The sequence below is a fragment of the Chrysemys picta genome, chromosome 13, assembly GCF_011386835.1.
Source record: "Chrysemys picta bellii isolate R12L10 chromosome 13, ASM1138683v2, whole genome shotgun sequence".
NCBI lineage: Eukaryota > Metazoa > Chordata > Testudines > Emydidae > Chrysemys > Chrysemys picta.
In genome coordinates, this window is record NC_088803.1 from 43,372,031 (window position 1) to 43,388,481 (window position 16,451).

Sequence of the window (16,451 nt, forward strand, 5' to 3'; positions counted from 1 at the left end):
TGACTGGCTTCTGTGGGTCATGTAGTCTAAAATTCTTGCAGTTTTTATTATAATGCATGCTACTGTGTTGAAAGAGTTATTGTAGTCAGTTACCAAAATCCCCTTCACTTAAATGGGAACAGGATCTGACCGTATGTGTGATTAGCATCCCTTTTTCACCTGTCTCAGTAGGCAGACTGTTTCACCATGTAGGATAAGAGATTCCACTTGGGCCCAAGTATGGAAAAATCTTGATCTTCTAGTGACCCTGTCCTAGAATTAAATGGCTGTTTAGTCAAAAGCTTCTCTTTCCACTGTCAAGGATGGTGAGATCAATAGTGATTATTTTCAGCTATTCCTTACTGAAGCTTAGTGCAAGTATATTTGTGTCATTAGGGGGCCTAGTGGTAAAGCAGTTAAAATACAAGTGGGCACGTTTATTGTTTCCTCTAGAAGGAAACAACCAACCACCAGCAGCCCTGGATTTTCCCGGTTTCAAATAAACATTTATTGCTTCATGTAGCTAACAGACTGTGAGGCTAACGTTACATTTTTTCTTAAAACAACAACAAAAACCCTCCGTTCTCTTAACAATTGCTGAATTTTTAAGTCTATGTTCAGAAAGGGGAACTTAAACCCAGCAGAATGTTTATAGCACCACACAAGGTTCAGGAAAAGTGATGGACAGTATTCTTTATTAATCTCTAGAGAGTCCCCATAGAGTTATAATTATTGCATAGTAATAAATAAATAAATAAAAGTAGCAAGACTGAAATGTTCAGAGTCTTTTGAATGGTACCAGCAATTAGTTTTAAACTTCTTGAAAACTGGTTGGGGTTTTTTTTGTTTTGTTTTGTTAGCTTCCTGCATGCCAGCATAATGGTTACGGGTGATCAATTCGTGCTAGTTATGAATATTTGCCATTTGGGATTGTATAGATAATAGACATATGCTAAGAAAAAAAAACATGTTAAAATAATCATTCAAATCCTAATAAGTTGTAAGAAACAGAATGAATTATTTATAATTTTTAGCTCTTATATAGTGCTATTAAAATGATAGACCAGATCTTGCATCCCTACTCGGAAGCAAAGCTCCCATTGTCAATTGGAGTTTCAGGCATGAATTAGGCCCCAAGTAAAATAAATTTACCTCTTAACTTAAATTACTACTCACAAATATTGATGCTGTGTTATTTTACAAGTATTTTTGGTACTTCTTCTAGGTCCTTTATTTATTTACTTCACTGCCACTGAGCTGTAGAGACCACAAGTTGGTAAAATGTTAGGATGTGCACAATCCCACTGACTCCAAGAAGATGCGATAACTGGAGGCAGAATTTAGCCCAATGGCTGCATTCATGGAGTTAAATCATGCCCTGACTTACAACCCCATCAAACATGATGAAGGTGCTGTGCCAGATACTCAGCTGTTGTCAACTGTTTTGACTCCATTGCCTTCAATGGAGCTATTCCAGTTGAACTGAGGATCTTGGCCTGATTACATTGACAGGGTTGCATGGAGGTGTAATTCAGAGCAGAATCTGATTTAAAAATCTGTTAAGACCAAGGCTAAAGAAAGGAAACTTTTTTCCTACTTGAAAGCAATCATGCATGGGCAGACAACTTTGTTTTTTTTTTTAAAACAACCCCTGGAATGATAATTGGCTTGGTCTATGTGAAGTTGTTCCCTCATTAGGAACATAGTCAAATGAGGATCATGCTAATTTTAAAAACAGAGGATGGCAGTGTATGGTTTTTAAGAGCTTCCCATGAAGATATAAGTAAAAGGATTTTCTCTACTACAAAGCCTGCATAGTTTCCCAGGCCAGGTGGACCTGATAGTACTGGCTGCATGCTGAAATATCTCATCCCCACCCTTCAGGCACTTTAACTGTAAGCCTTTCCAGACACACTGACTAAACACTTTCAAGATGAACCTAGAAAAGGGTGGTGGTGGTTGTTGTTTTAGCCATAAGCTAAGTATGAGCTTGTTGATCTAATTGCAAAATGAGCTTTTACAAACTTTGAGGAATATTTGTATCATCTTTAAAAGGGCAGAATCAGCAAAACTCAAAATCTGAACATTGAAAATTCACAGCTCTTCTATTTTCAAAACAAGGCAGAGTTTTTACTCAGCATAAAATTTAATTCAACGTGACAACAAAAGAATCTAACTTGGAAGCAGTTCCAGGAAGATAAAGATGGTAAAGAATAACATGTGACCTCAGAGATGCAACAGAAACTTAATACTCTATGGATAAATTTTTCAGACAGTTTGGAAATAGTTGAAGGTAATTTATGAGAAGACTTGAGTGACAAAGCACATTACTTGAAGTGCCTTTCTTTCACTAGGCACTTTCTAAATTCTTTCTCTTTCATTTCTTTATTCTCAGGAGACTTTTAAATCCACTGAACCAAAACAACACTTTGTTTGTTGGTATAATGCAACACTGGCACAGATGGTAAAACACTGCACCTGTTCCAATAAAATGGGAAATTTGTGAGATTCAAAAACATAGCACTCATTAACAGAAGTGTACTGAAACATGGACAGTTTGTACTTCTTGAATACCTTCCTGGAAAGAAAAAAAAAACCCCTCTGTTTTTATCATGTTAAATTTAAAATAAAATAGATGCATTAAATCAAAATTATGTCTCTCTTTTGTGTAAGAGACAACACATGTTGTTAAAGTAAATATGAGTACCTCTGATTTAATTTATTTTTAAGAAAATAATTTGGTTTATGTACTCCTATATTTCTTGGTATTTTAAATCAAATTGACAATATAAATATACAGCCAAATTCTGTCATCCTTATTCATGCTGAGCAGTACCTCACTGGCTAGTCTCAGAGAAATAAATGGGGCTACTCAAGGAGTAAGGTATTATTATTGCAAGTACAGGTGACAGAATCTGTATCATAATGATCAGATAACAAAAATGTCAGTTTTAAGCTGCCAATAAATAAAAGCATGCTGGGAATAATTGCATCCACAAAATCACTCTTGATAGCTATCAGCGAAATTCACTATGTAAGGGTTATCTTTGGCGCACAAGTAATATGCTGTATAACATTTGACAGAAAGAAAAACTGGATCCTAAGTGAGAAGGAACGTTAACTGATAGCTAAACAAAATATAAATCACTTCAAACATTTCTCCCAATGATCGGTTGCTATTGTTCAACAACCCATACATCTCTCTCTCACGCACGCGCGCGCACACACACACACACACACACACACACACACAGTACAAAATGTCATGAAAATTCCTAAGTATCATTTAATTTTGGCAGCTCTGCACTGTAAAGCCATTTATATAAAACTGTGGTTGGCAGCTCTCACTCTTCCATGGGAACAAATTAACATTGGCATTCCAAACACAGGAAAGTAAGGAAATTAGAAACACAGTTTATATTTGGCCAGCACTTTGAAATACTGTACCATGCTACTGATGTCAATTAATGAAAAGCAGAATTTTGCGGAGAGGGTCTGGTTTTGAGACATATTAACACACGTTAAATATGTTTGCACAGGAACTAGATTGTAAGCATCTTGGTTGCAAAACAATAAAGCAATTACACTAAAACTTGTAGTCTCAGAGTTGCCATTAATTCAATCCACTCAATCTGGATCTCTAACGGATTTTCACTGCACTCAACATGTAGCTAACACAAATGTTTAAAAGAATGAGAATGTTACTCTGGGGCCCAATTCTGTATTCTTACTCACAGGAATTCTTGTAGAAGCCAACAGACCTGATTCTGATTTCAGTGCAAATCTGGAGTAACTCTACTTAAATTAATGGAGTTTCACTGATTTTTACACCAATGTAAGTCAGATCAGCATCACATCCTGAATACAGTCCTGAAGCTCTATTCATGAGAGTATGGACTTCAAAAATAAGCACCTGAATTTTCATAAATATGTCATGATATGTATTATTTTTGAAAGATATTGACAAAATCATAAAGCCTCTTGTTTTTATATTTATACAAAAAAAATCTAGGTGGCAGATAATCGGATGGCATAACTCTATTGACTTCAATGGAGTTATGCCAACAGATAATTTGGCTCTACAATCTTTAAACCATATTGTTTATTTGTGCTGAGGTTCAGATATTTTGATACCAGTAATCTTTCATCACTGAGGGTTCTCCATATGAAACATGTCTTGTATTAAGATATATCACATTTTTGTCAAACAAAATATTTGTTAAATTCTGCTTGTTACAAAGACAGGAATTCAATGGTAGTTCAACAACCTGGATTCAAATAATCATGATAAGCAGTGACTAATAGGATCTGGTTCGTGTTTTGATTATTTGCAGTAAGGGAAACCTTTTCTCTAAACAACTACTTTCTAAGATTAGGAAAGAAAACTATTTGAAGCCCGAAAATAAAATACTGCTTGCTGATTATTTCTGTATAGGGACACTTGACCAGATTCAGAATTCAGTTATCCTGGTGTAAATCTGGAGTGAGTTTAATGTAGTTACACTCATTTACACCAATGTAAATCTAAAGTAAGGGGGGCAGATCCAATGGAGCTACGCCAATTTACATGGCTGAAGATCTAGCCAAAAATCTGCTCCTAGGCCCCAATCATATAAACATTTATGCTTGTCATTAACTTTATCCATGTGAGTTGTCCTATTGAGTAGTCCCACTGACTTCAGATGTTTACAAGATCAGAATCTTAGTTCTGAAACTAACTTTTAAACATACAGGCCACTAATTTCTTTTAAAAGGTGATACTTTTTACAATTCATAACTTAAAATATATATATTTATCTAACTGAATATTTTGACTCTGGCTTGGAAGAAGTTGACTGTATTTGGAAGGGAATTAAAAATACTATGTCCTCCTAGTGCTGTATATCATCAGGTAACCTCTCTATCTGGCCACTATTAATATTTCCTTAACTTAGTCAGTCACTCAGATGACTTCATCCATCATCTCAGTGTTTCTCTGGTATTCATCAACTTAGAATAACTTAGATATGTAAAACTAAATGTGTTACATTTTAACCACATATTAGCAGTTTCTACACAAATATTAGCATTTCTTCACTTGGTCCAAGGATAGAAACCATATTAGCACTACCAACATATTTGATTTAACTTAACTAAAAACAGAGGCTCTTGCAATTTAATATATTGATTTTACCAGTGGGACTTAAATCTTTTATAATAAGTGTACACAGCTGCACCGCTCACCCTCTGCCACTTTTAAACCTAATCCCCACATTCCTCCTGACAATAACATGACAGGATCCACACATCCTTGTATTAGCCTTAACCCCAGTGACACTGCCAGAATGTATTAAACTAAAGCATAGCAATGTCCTATTTAAAAGAAGCCTGTCGACAGCCCTGACTAGGCTTTAATAGTTAATCTTTTTTTTTTTTTAATTAATGTTTCCAACCACTCGTGCAACCTTCCCCACCCACAAAAGTGTTCCAAACTGTACACAAACTTACTGACAAAAGAAAACTTAAAGATTGATTTTCATGATGTATGCCAACAGGCTGTTAAACTTAGTCTGAAGAGACAATGGTAGAGACAATTCTCACACAAGCAAAAGGGAGGGTTTTAAGAGAGGGGTAGCATATCCTAAACCAGGGGTAGGCAACCTATGGCACGCGTGCCAACGGCGGCACGCAAGCTGATTTTCAGTGGCACTCACACTGCCTGGGTCCTGGCCACCGGTCCGGGGAGCTCTGCATTTTAATTTAATTTTAAATGAAGCTTCTTAAACATTTTAAAAACCTTATTTACTTTACATACAATAGTTTAGTTATATATTATAGACTTATAGAAAGAGACCTTCTAAAAATGTTAAAATGTACGACTGGCACGCGAAACCTTAAATTAGAGTGAATAAATGAAGACTCCGCACACCACTTCTGAAAAGTTGCCGACCCCTGTCCTAAACCAATGGTTAATAATACAGTGTTTACCACTTCTATAAAGTGAGGCACTGTAGTCGTTACTTGGGGGTGGGGTGGGGGGGAAACACCTCTCACTGTGGGATTGCAAGATCTGGTCCTAAGGGCTTGTTTTCTTCAAATTACCTTACCTTACATTGTGGCTGTTTTAAACTGTTTTAAACTACAGGTCCTGTTAAGGGCTTCAGCTTCCAGGGATAATATGCCTGGGAGCAATGAAGAGAGTATGCCGCTGTGGCCAAAGTTACATCCTTTGACAAGAAGCAGACAGAATGGACCAGCCCTCCAGTCCTATCCAGGCCTGCTTGCCAATGTAGCCATTGGAAGAGGAAGGATTGGGACTGGGACTATGTCCTGCACAGAAGTACAAGGGAATGAGAGGCCTTCATGTTCCCTTTCCTACCCCCTTCACAGGGTCAGCTACAGTCTGTACCCTAAATAATGAGCCAGTCTGCGCAACTCCTGTGTGAGGCAGGTAACTAACTCCTAGTCTCATTTCCCATTTTACAGATAAGGAAGCGAGAATGAAATTCAGTGTTTTCCTGTAGGATTGGTCTGTACATTCCAAGAATACTGGATAGCTCCTTGCTACATAGACACAATATTTCATTATTTTTGTCGTTTGCTACAAACTTTTCCCCATAAGCTAATTCCACGCCACCTAAGCATTGGTGGATCCATACTGTCTGAAACTATCACAGGTCATATCTGTTCAGGCTTGAGAACTGTAACAGGACTAGAGGGCAGTGGTGGAGGGGAAGGGGGAATCTGATGGTTTGGCCTAATATATGGGCCAAATCATCTGATCATGAGCAGACATTCAGGGCCAAGATATAATCTGCTTTGTTTCAAGTGGGAGATACGTGAAGATCAAAAGTTCAAATCCAGGTCAAATATCCTTGAAAATCTTTGATTTATATAAGCAGGAAAATGAGGTTTAAAAGAAGTGATTATGAAAGGGTTACTAAAAACACAGCTGTACACGTACTCTTATATCTAAGACTCTCTAAAGCAAAACCGTGTGACATCTATATTAACCTTTGGCTGTACACCAGTGAAGGCCTGTAGTGAGCTGGAATGCAAGGCAGCCCCTTCCAAATTTTAACACAAGCCAGGTTACAGCTGCAAATGCCTGCAGCCCGTGCTCACTTTATAAAGTATTCCCCAGAGGAAATTTTTTAACTGTTCTAGAATCTTTTTCTAATACCCTACAGTGTTAAAGCCTGTTATTAAAGGGCAAAGAGATGGTTCTCTATGCCAAACACTTGTCAACAAAAAGGATAGCCAGATGGTATGAAATAAAATGAAACTTAGGGGCTCTTCAGCTTCTTGATTTACATTAACAAAAGCCACTTTCACACGCTTCTTCCAAGAATGACTAATTTTCTGGTTTTTTTTAAACTCATTTTTTCAAGGATTAAACAATTTTATCCATTTTATAATCAGCTATGAGACAAATTAACTGATTGCACATCACTCATGCTGGGTCTTTAAAAAAAAAAAAAAAGTCAAGGAAGAACTATTTACCAAGTCAAGCCTATTAACATAAAGACAATCCAATTATTTTTTAGAAAAAAAGCTCTCTGCAACCTAGATGTTTTCTCGTTAGTTGCTGTTTATGAATTTTAAAATTAAGGTTGTGCAAGAGAACACTTTTTCTTTTAAATGAAATCCAGAGGAATAAAATTTATAGTAATACCCTTATAAGCCTGGTCATTATTTATTTGAATTAGGTATTCAGACCTATGTGGCCTAATTCTGCTTTTGTTTACATCCAAGCCTATTCCTGACACAGCCCCATTCCTCATCCATCTCAGTACTGGTGTAACTGAGAACAGAAACTGGCCCATGAGTTAACTGGATCTAGTGCTATATCTAGTTAATTAGCAAGCTATTATAATAATGCTACTTGCTCAATATAAACTTAGTTTGTTTCAAGCTACCCTTGAAATAAAGCACCTGTATTCTGATTCCTAACCACTAAGGTCAAATGTAAACTCTTTGAGCAAATTCAGCCCTGATTTAACTCCACAGAAGTCAATAAATTTATCTCCTCTTTCATATCTTGTAATTTATTATCATATGTAAAGCCTTTTAAGCCCAACAAAAACTGTCTTTCTAGATGGATGAAGAAACATGTTCAAAGAGAGAAAGTATATCAGTAGACTAACCTTCTGGAAGTCACACAGATCTGCAATAACATAGCTTGTTTACTGAAGCTTAGATTTAGTAATGACTTCTCTACTTACTCTCACTTCCCTCATTACTAAGATGCACATTTTATTATGCTGTGACACTTCCTCATTGTGCTGGCTTTCGAATGTAATAAAAACCTACCTGTGAAATACAATGCCCACAGAGTATCTCTTACAAAACTAGGACACAGTTTAATACTGACTGCATTTAGCAATTCAGCTCTGATTTAAATGGAATCATTGTAGAAAGCTTAAAAAGAAAACCAGTCTACAATAGATCTAATTTTCACTGTATGCCATAGAAAACTGTTCATACTAGAGCAGGTGTTGTGTTTGACTATAAATGTGAGTTAGGAGCTAGTCTGATTCATTAAAAAGTCCATAAACAAGCCAGGCTTTGTCCGATACAGATGAAAGAACGATGACTATAATGGGATGAAAGGTGTGCACAGTGATGAAGAAAGCTATTGCAGATCTATGTCCTTTTTAAACTTGTCCTGGCATGCACTGTTGACAGGGGAACAAAACAGTACAGATAAACCTCTCAAAAGTGCCTTGTTGGTAATAATTCCACCTGTCTATATAAAACCATTGACTATTGCCTACCTTCTGACTAATGACTGGCCATCCTGACAGCAATTAAATAAAACTATAATGGATCATTTTGCTTGAAGAATACTTGAATGCTTTCTAAACTAACTACAAAAGCCAAGAATTGTGATGGAGTGCATAATAATCTTAGGGTTACATTTTGTAACTTCTGTTTACATATATGCAATCACTCTGTGTTCCGTGATACTCCTATAGAACAAGAGCTATCCAAAAATTGTTCTATATTGTATAATATGTTGACTAATTTCACTATAATCACACTTTGGGCTAAAATGTTTGTGTGCAATATAATCTACTTTAGGGCCTGAACCTTAATATGTTTTATACAAAACTGCCATGGACTTCAAAGATGATCTTTCCTTACATAATGAGTATGAGACTGGGTTCCTAGAGCTGTACTTATGAAAGCTACATTGGAAATAACTTTGCTTTTTATAAAGGATATGATTATTCCCCTGGAGATAAATGTTTCTTTATCTGGAGTTGACTCATATTAATTATTTATCCCTTTCACAAAATCCTCCTTTTACAATATAAAAAGAAAAGTGTGAATTTTAGTTTCATTATTTCAGCATCTTTTGTTTTCTGTTAGAGCTTATTGAGTGTCCCGGCATTCTCAGCCTTAGACTGTACTTTATACTTAAAACTAAGGTACCAGCAAGCACAGTGTTAACGTGATCTCTTATCTTTAAACTCTAATATTTAACCACCAACTGTAATTTTGGATTTTAGAAGGTATTATTGATGATTGGTTTAAATATCTGAAAGAGATTAGACAAGCATTATAATTCTAAATGGAACCTATTATCACTTTCAGAAAAGTGTAGACCCTGGCCAAATGTAGCTCATAGAGCCCTCCTGTGAGGCTCATGGTATTTAATATGGATGTGTGACTCATGGAAACTGGAAGTCTAGCATAGAATACTCCATCTTCAGGTATCACCAAGATTGCAATGGAATGGTAACTGTATATAATCATAACTATTCAACTGTGTGGCATAGAGCTTATACTGCTACTAGTGAATCTCCTTTAGGTTAAGTGCCAGAAGAAGGATTATGGTTCAGTTTCTGTTGCCACCAGGAAGTTCTAGGTGGCGATGGTGTGAACCATAGTGCCAACCCTTAAGTCCTAGACAATGATGGATTTTTTACAGTATTAAAGATAAGGGTGCTTGCAATCTGTACCAGTTTATTATTTTTATGCATCAGGTGTATCCCTCTTGCATCTCATTAAGGCAACGTTTGAGTTGATCCTGTTTTGAAACTACGGTTCAGATTTGGTCTTGAAATTGTAGGCACCCAATCTGTACATTTGGTGGTTTCAGAGCCACACGTAATGAGTGCTAAAACTGGATACAGCAAACTCCGACCTATAATTATATATTTAAAATAGAATGCTGGCCATGACAGCCTTTTACTCAAATCCTGACCAGTTAGTCCAAAAGGCCCTACACTCTACAGCAGACAAAGAGAACTCAGCTTGGACCATGGCATCCAATTAGGGGCCTAGCGAGCTGCATTCAAAGGTGACAACTTTCACGTCATTTGCATAAACCCATCCACAGACATGTGCTTGTGAAAGAAGGCAAATTAGCTGCCTAGAACTGCGGTCAATAGAAGGAGCCGCAGGAGTAAAGAAGGATTTACCACGGAATCCCTCTCAGCCAATGGAGAAAACAGACTCTCAGCAGCTTGGCCCTTTCTGTTTAGTTAATGCTGTCTTCCCTGCTCCACTGGACTCCATCCATTTACAGCCGCTCGAGTGCCATTGTGATCGTTTACATGACTCTAAACCCAGGGCTTTGAACTACGCGGCAGCTCGTGGTCTTGTGCTGGTTTCCCATCTTCCTTGGAGGTTCAATATGCAGGCCAGAGCCGCTCGTGATTCTTGTAAAGACCCGCACCGGAGAACCCCACCTCTGGGACAGGCAAAATAACCAGTGGCAGGGGTAGGAGGAAGAATTCGGCACGCGGGGTGAGAGCTGATTCAACACAATACATGAGCTTGTAAAAATCCTAATGATGTGAACTAGGGCCTGAGCCCTGCCCAGCTGAATTTCAATAGTACTGCCATTTACGTATCACATAAAAAAGTAGTTTTTCCTCGGGCTATTTATTTTCCCTGCCCTGCCACCGGAGCCACCTGCCACCTGTGCCCACCATCAGAGACACTTGGCCCTATCAGAGACACTTGTGCCCTCCGATTCTTGTCCTCCCTTGGCCCACAGGAGAGATCTGCCCCATCTCGCCCCCAGGCACTAATCCCAATCTCAGGCACACCCTCCCCCGCAAAAAAAAAAAAGTCTCATCCCAGAGCTCCCCGGGACGGGGGTTAGAGACTCACCCAGATTCACGAAGCTCATAACCATGTCTGCCTCGGTGAGGAAGTTGCTGTCCTGTAGGCTGGCCAGGGGTGGCCCTTGGGTGCTGAAGATGGGCTTGTAAGGGTAGGAGAATCCCTCTCCCTCCTCCCCTGCGGCTCCTGCCGTCTCCTCCTCCACCGACATGGCATTGTAGAGATCCAGCATGAACATGGGGGCAGAGTTCTGCTTGCCGTGCAGATGGGGCCGGGGCCGGTGGGGCAAACCCAGGATGGAGAGGATCTCCCGCTGAATCTCCCGGCGCTCCTGGCTTCGCAGCCTCCTGTGGATGAAACTCGAGTGCACCTCATTGTCCAAGGTGAAATCAGCCAGGATGCAGAAGGGAGCAGCAGCCCACAGGACCAGCAGCCAGGAGGCAGGCTGCCTGAGCCACACCACATGCATCTCTCTCCTCTCCTCCTTCACGCAGCTCCCTGTGGAGGGGAGATAAAGAGATCCAGTGGGCTGGGGAGCAGGAATAAATACTTTACCATTAAAGACAGCTGGTGCCTGCCCCTCAAAGTTCTGATCACTTGGGTAGACAGGGGAGATCCAGCTTCAGCGCTCTCATGATCAAAGTCTGGCTCTGGGGGAGGTTGTGTAGTTTGTAAAATCCATATGATAGGAAAGAGATAAATGGAAAAGATAAATCCTGAGTGTTACTTTCCACCCTCTTCCTTTAGGGTCTGATCTCTTTCTCTTCACTTCTCACAGGCTAAGTCTAAGTACGTTTGAAATGCTGCTTTGCAGACAGCACAGGCAGCAGGAGGTTGTATCTTGTGGGAGGAGCAGGCAGCAAAACTCAACACACACTCTCTCTCTCTCCCCCTGTCCCTCCCTCTCTCTCCAAACTGCTTAGAAAAGAAAATCCATGTTACTGCCTAGAGCAGAAACATCTGATCAGGTTGCTTTTCAGGATGTTTATGGAAGCTGCTGGATTAGAAGAAAGGGTGAGCCATTTCTAAGTAGTTAAATTAATGTAAGCATGATTAAAGAGAAAGCACCCAAGGGGGAAGGGGTGGTTTATGTACAGGGAAGGGGGGGGGATATTTTGAGAGAATTTGTATATATATAATAACACTGTCCAGAAGTGGGAAAACAATAAATGCATACATTTAAAATTTAATGATGTAAATATAATAGGCAGAGAGACCAGGGTCAATTTTTCCACAGGTAGATGGGGAGCTGGGGGGGGGGGGTGTTAGTAAGGAAGTGTCAAGGAAGACTGGGGGACTATGGGATGATAGAGAAACTTTAAAATACTAACAATTAATAATATTTAAAAGATTTTGAACCATCAGCTTCTGCATGTTGCTAGGTTATGTCACTATATTATCTTACTACTCTCACGTCACCTCTTCCCATTCTACTGTTTGTGACACTCTCTTGTTGAATCTTGGCTTGAACTGGATTATCAAGTGTTAAAAGCAGGGAGTCGCAACTGTCTTTTACTACCTGTCTGTACAGCCTCTAGCACATTGGGGCCCAAGATTGGGCCCTTTGGGATCTACTGTGATATAAAAAAAATTAATAAGAGTTAGTCACCAACTTTAACTACTGCTTCCCAACAGTTACTTGAAAAGAGAGGAGTGAAAATAATTGACAGTATATGCTGACTTTCAAATTCAGTCTTGGGAAGGAAGGGGGAATGAAGAAAGTGGGTCAGTCACACTAATTTTGACAGCATATGCCTTTGATGTTTCCTGATGATTCTACCATACTCGAAAGTCTCAATACTTGATCCTGAACACCTTCTTCACCTACAAACACTTCTATAGGTCTGTGTATTTAAAGCATCATATAAGCAGTAACTAGCGATTTTTCATAAGAGGCCTATGAAAAGAGGATAGCCTGAATCGAAGAGGAAACTTAAGGCATATAATTGAAGTAAATCACCCTAAGGCCACCTAGTGAGTAAGTGATAGAACCAGAATTAAGATTCCTAGCTCCCAGCCCTGTGCTCCTTCCTCTGGACCATATTGCTTCTCAAAGCTCCTAAATCAATGAAAGTTTTGGGTCCCCAATGGAGGCAACAAGAATGAGCTCTCAAAATCTTTTACACTCCCTGAGAAGCACTACCAACCAGCTGTCAAGCAGTGGGAAGGAGTAGGTAATTTACATCAAGTTTGTCTCTTGCTTCTGATCTTCCAGAGTCCCTTCACTTTGGCTTAGCTCTGTGATTTCAACTGCCTGCAATACTATACACAATTTTATTTTGTGTAACAACTTTTATACAAATCTTGGGCTTGATCCCAAGAAGTGCTGAGTACCTACAACACCTCTGAGAATCAGGCCCTTTCTGTGTGAAAATGCTTGCCAAGTGTATAACTGAAATAGATTTGACAAAGTGTTTTTTTGTTTTTTTTTATTTTGTTTCCTATGTGCATTTGACGGCACCATGTCACTTCCACTGTCTTATATAGCCAGTTGGTTCCCATCTTGTTTGTGTGTGGATCTTTCACTCAGCAACAGGGGGAAGAAAAACATCTTAAAAATAGGAAAACATGATAGTCAAACCATCAAAATTGTCAAAGGGGACTCAAGAATGGGTGTAGTATCTAAAACTACTTGTAACTCACTTTTTGAAACTGACTACTTTTCAAGTTGACAGTGTCCCTTTAACTTTTTCTTTTTGGGGAAGGAAAGAAAAGTAGTTGTATATTGGGAGTTGGAAGGTGTTTTGCCAGGAAACTGGTTGCTGAGACTTAGTTTATCATTTTTATGGGAGATGAATTTTAAAACTTGGTGAGTTTTTAGGGTTGCCTAAGAGGTCATTTATTTCTCTTTGTTTTTCCTATATATTCAGCTGTTTAGGTTCCCTATTTTTGACTAAGCAAGTGTATCAGTTTAATATTGGATATGTCCTTTCTTGAGGAGTGGGGAACATTGGAAGTATATGCTGCTACACTTGCATGGGAACAAATCAGATGATTTAATGAGTTTATTAATTAAATTATATAATTGTATTGCTTTCTTCTATGGTCCTATTCTTCATTTCCTGTCTAAATTGCAAAGCAAGGTACATGGTATAGCAGAGATTAAGAATGAAGTAGTGAGATGACGTTGTGGACAAGCAATTGGGCTTTTATGAGAGGGGATTATTATAAGAATCAGTGAACCAAACTCTTTCTTTGAAGCAGCTGTGGGTAGTGCCTCCACACTCTACCCTCTCCCCCGCACACCCTCCCAAAATGTCTGATTTGTGATTGTAAACTAGTAAGTACAATACAATAGATGTATGACAGATATATTTAATAGTCCACATGCCACTGCTTCTTTACCTGTAGCACATGATGCTAGGGGGATTCTTTATGTGTGTGGGTTAAGAAAGGGAATCTATTAGAGAATTCTTCTCACATCACATGCCTAATCCCTCATTGACATCAGTGGGGTTATGGGTTGTAAACAAGAGCAGAATTTGTCCCAGTATGTTCAATAAAGGATAATTCTGTACAGACTGAAATGGGCTCAAACGTCAATATTAGGATCCAGTTTTGGGTTCCAAACACTCACCAATCTATATAGATTATAGTCTGTACCATCATTATTATGGATTCCATCTTTTTCACCCATCATACATTGCATACTGTTTAAACTCATTTCATCTGCTCCCTGCAAGCTAGCTCCCAAGCTCTGTAGGCATATTGCTGGAAATATTGGCAGTCCATATCATCATCCTCTTTCTCCTCCTTCTTCCCAGGTCAATTAAGAAACCAGTTTTTCCTCTTACGGCTCTCTTCTCCCTTTCTCCTCCTCCTCCTCCTTAGAGAGGGAGAGCTGAATGCTCATGATGAAGCAATACCTGCATGTTGGCAGTTGTTGTTTCAGATCATTTCTTTAGATAAAAAAATTCCAACCGATTGCCTCTTTCTTGAGGGTTACATATGTTACCAGATTAGCTACTTTTTGGTCTCATCATGAATTGAACGTTTTTATCTGTTTCGTGTATTAGCTACTGCTCTTTTTGTTTGTGCGGGCAACTGCACACTCTTGATGGGTGGAAGAGACAACTTTAGAAATAAAGGGCCCTATTTTAAAAAAAATTAAGCACCCAAAATGCACGTGCAATTGCATGTGCCTAGTTTGCATGCACTATTCAGGGCCGGCTCTAGGCACCAGCAAACCAAGCACGTGCTTGGGGTGGCACATTTTCAGGGGCGGCATTCCAGACAGCCTTTTTTTTTTTTTCCCCCCTTCTTTGTGCTTGAGGTGGCAAAAGCCTAGAGCCGGCCTTGACAGCAGCAGCGCATCCTGCACGGGGGGTGCCCTGGGGCCGCTGTGGTTCACGTCGGGGAGCAGCACCCGCACCTTATCGCCGGGCGGGCTCAGAGCGTGGGACACTCAGGCTGGGGGCCACCCCGCGGGGCACACAGAGCTGCCTGCGGGTGCCGCAGGGTGGCCGCCCCCCAGCGCCGCAGCCGGGGCTGGGCAAAGCAGCCTGAGCCACCCAGGGACTGCGGCAGGGCGGCCAGGAGCAGCAGCAGCAGCGGGGCCATAGTGGGGACCGGTGCCTGGGGCGCTGCCATGCAGGATCTACATCCCGCTCTCCGGGGCTCCGCTCCCTCTGGGGCTGCCCTGCCCCAGCTCCTCAGCCCTCTGCCAGGCAGTCCCCCGGCTCTGCCCTCTGCCCTCCCAGGTCCTGGGAGTCCTGCTGCTTACCCCAACCGTGCCAGCGCCAGACCGGCTGGAGGTGAGGGGGGACCAGCTGCAGGTGAGGGGGGAGCGGGTGGAGTCAGCACTGGTGGGGGGAAGCCCATGGCTGGGGCATCAGGGAGTGTGGCTGGGGTCGGGGGGAGAACCCAGGGTTGGGGCGGCAGGGGGTGTGGGTGGGGCAGGGAGCCCAAGGCTGGGGTAGGGGGCAGCAAAAAATGTCTTTGCTTAGGGCGGCAAAAAACCTAGAGCCGGCCCTGGCACTATTGCCATGATCATAAATGCAAATGGGGCAAATGCCTGCCAATGGCTCATTCTGGTCATTTTCATGAAAAGTTCCCCTAAATAAAGTAACTGTACACTCAGATTAGGCAAACATTTTCACACCTAACTTGTTTAAAGATCAGGCCCAAAATATATTATTTTCCTTCCTCCTATTTTTTTAAATCAAGTTCAAGCTCTACATCCTTACAGCTCAATGCCCTCCTCCTAACCATTTCTATTTCCTACCCATTTCCCCATTCTGAAAGCTTTGCACCTTTCCATCTCTTATGCCCGGAACAAATTCCTCTTCCTAAACACTGAGCATCTTTTCTTTCTTCCTCCAAATGCGTCTACTAAAATAAATGTCTTTTGGGAATCTTGGCTGATAGTATCAGCAGGATACTCTGTACATCCTCTGTTTCCCTTTCCTGGTCCC

The 16,451-nt window shown here is 40.3% G+C and overlaps 2 protein-coding genes across 7 annotated transcripts in view; one reads left to right on the forward strand and one right to left on the reverse strand.

The window, feature by feature from the left end:
* Positions 1-11,907, reverse strand: part of BMP7 (bone morphogenetic protein 7) — a 54,529-nt gene extending 42,622 nt beyond the window's left edge. The window contains exon 1 of one of the 3 annotated variants that reach the window (XM_005305840.5): positions 11,086-11,847. In XM_005305840.5, coding sequence (XP_005305897.1) covers positions 11,086-11,506 — 421 coding nt within the window. In that variant the 5' untranslated portion in view covers positions 11,507-11,847. Of the gene's footprint in view, positions 1-11,085 lie in introns of all 3 variants that reach the window. The other 2 variants (XM_005305839.5, XM_065566032.1) reach the window with 2 other exon arrangements.
* Positions 11,903-16,451, forward strand: part of SPO11 (SPO11 initiator of meiotic double strand breaks) — a 52,477-nt gene continuing 47,928 nt past the window's right edge. For 3 of the 4 annotated variants that reach the window (XM_065566033.1, XM_065566035.1, XM_065566034.1), the window contains exon 1: positions 11,903-12,051. In XM_065566033.1, the coding sequence (XP_065422105.1) occupies positions 11,973-12,051 (79 nt within the window). In that variant the 5' untranslated portion in view covers positions 11,903-11,972. Of the gene's footprint in view, positions 12,081-16,451 lie in introns of all 4 variants that reach the window. The other variant, XM_065566036.1, reaches the window with a different exon arrangement.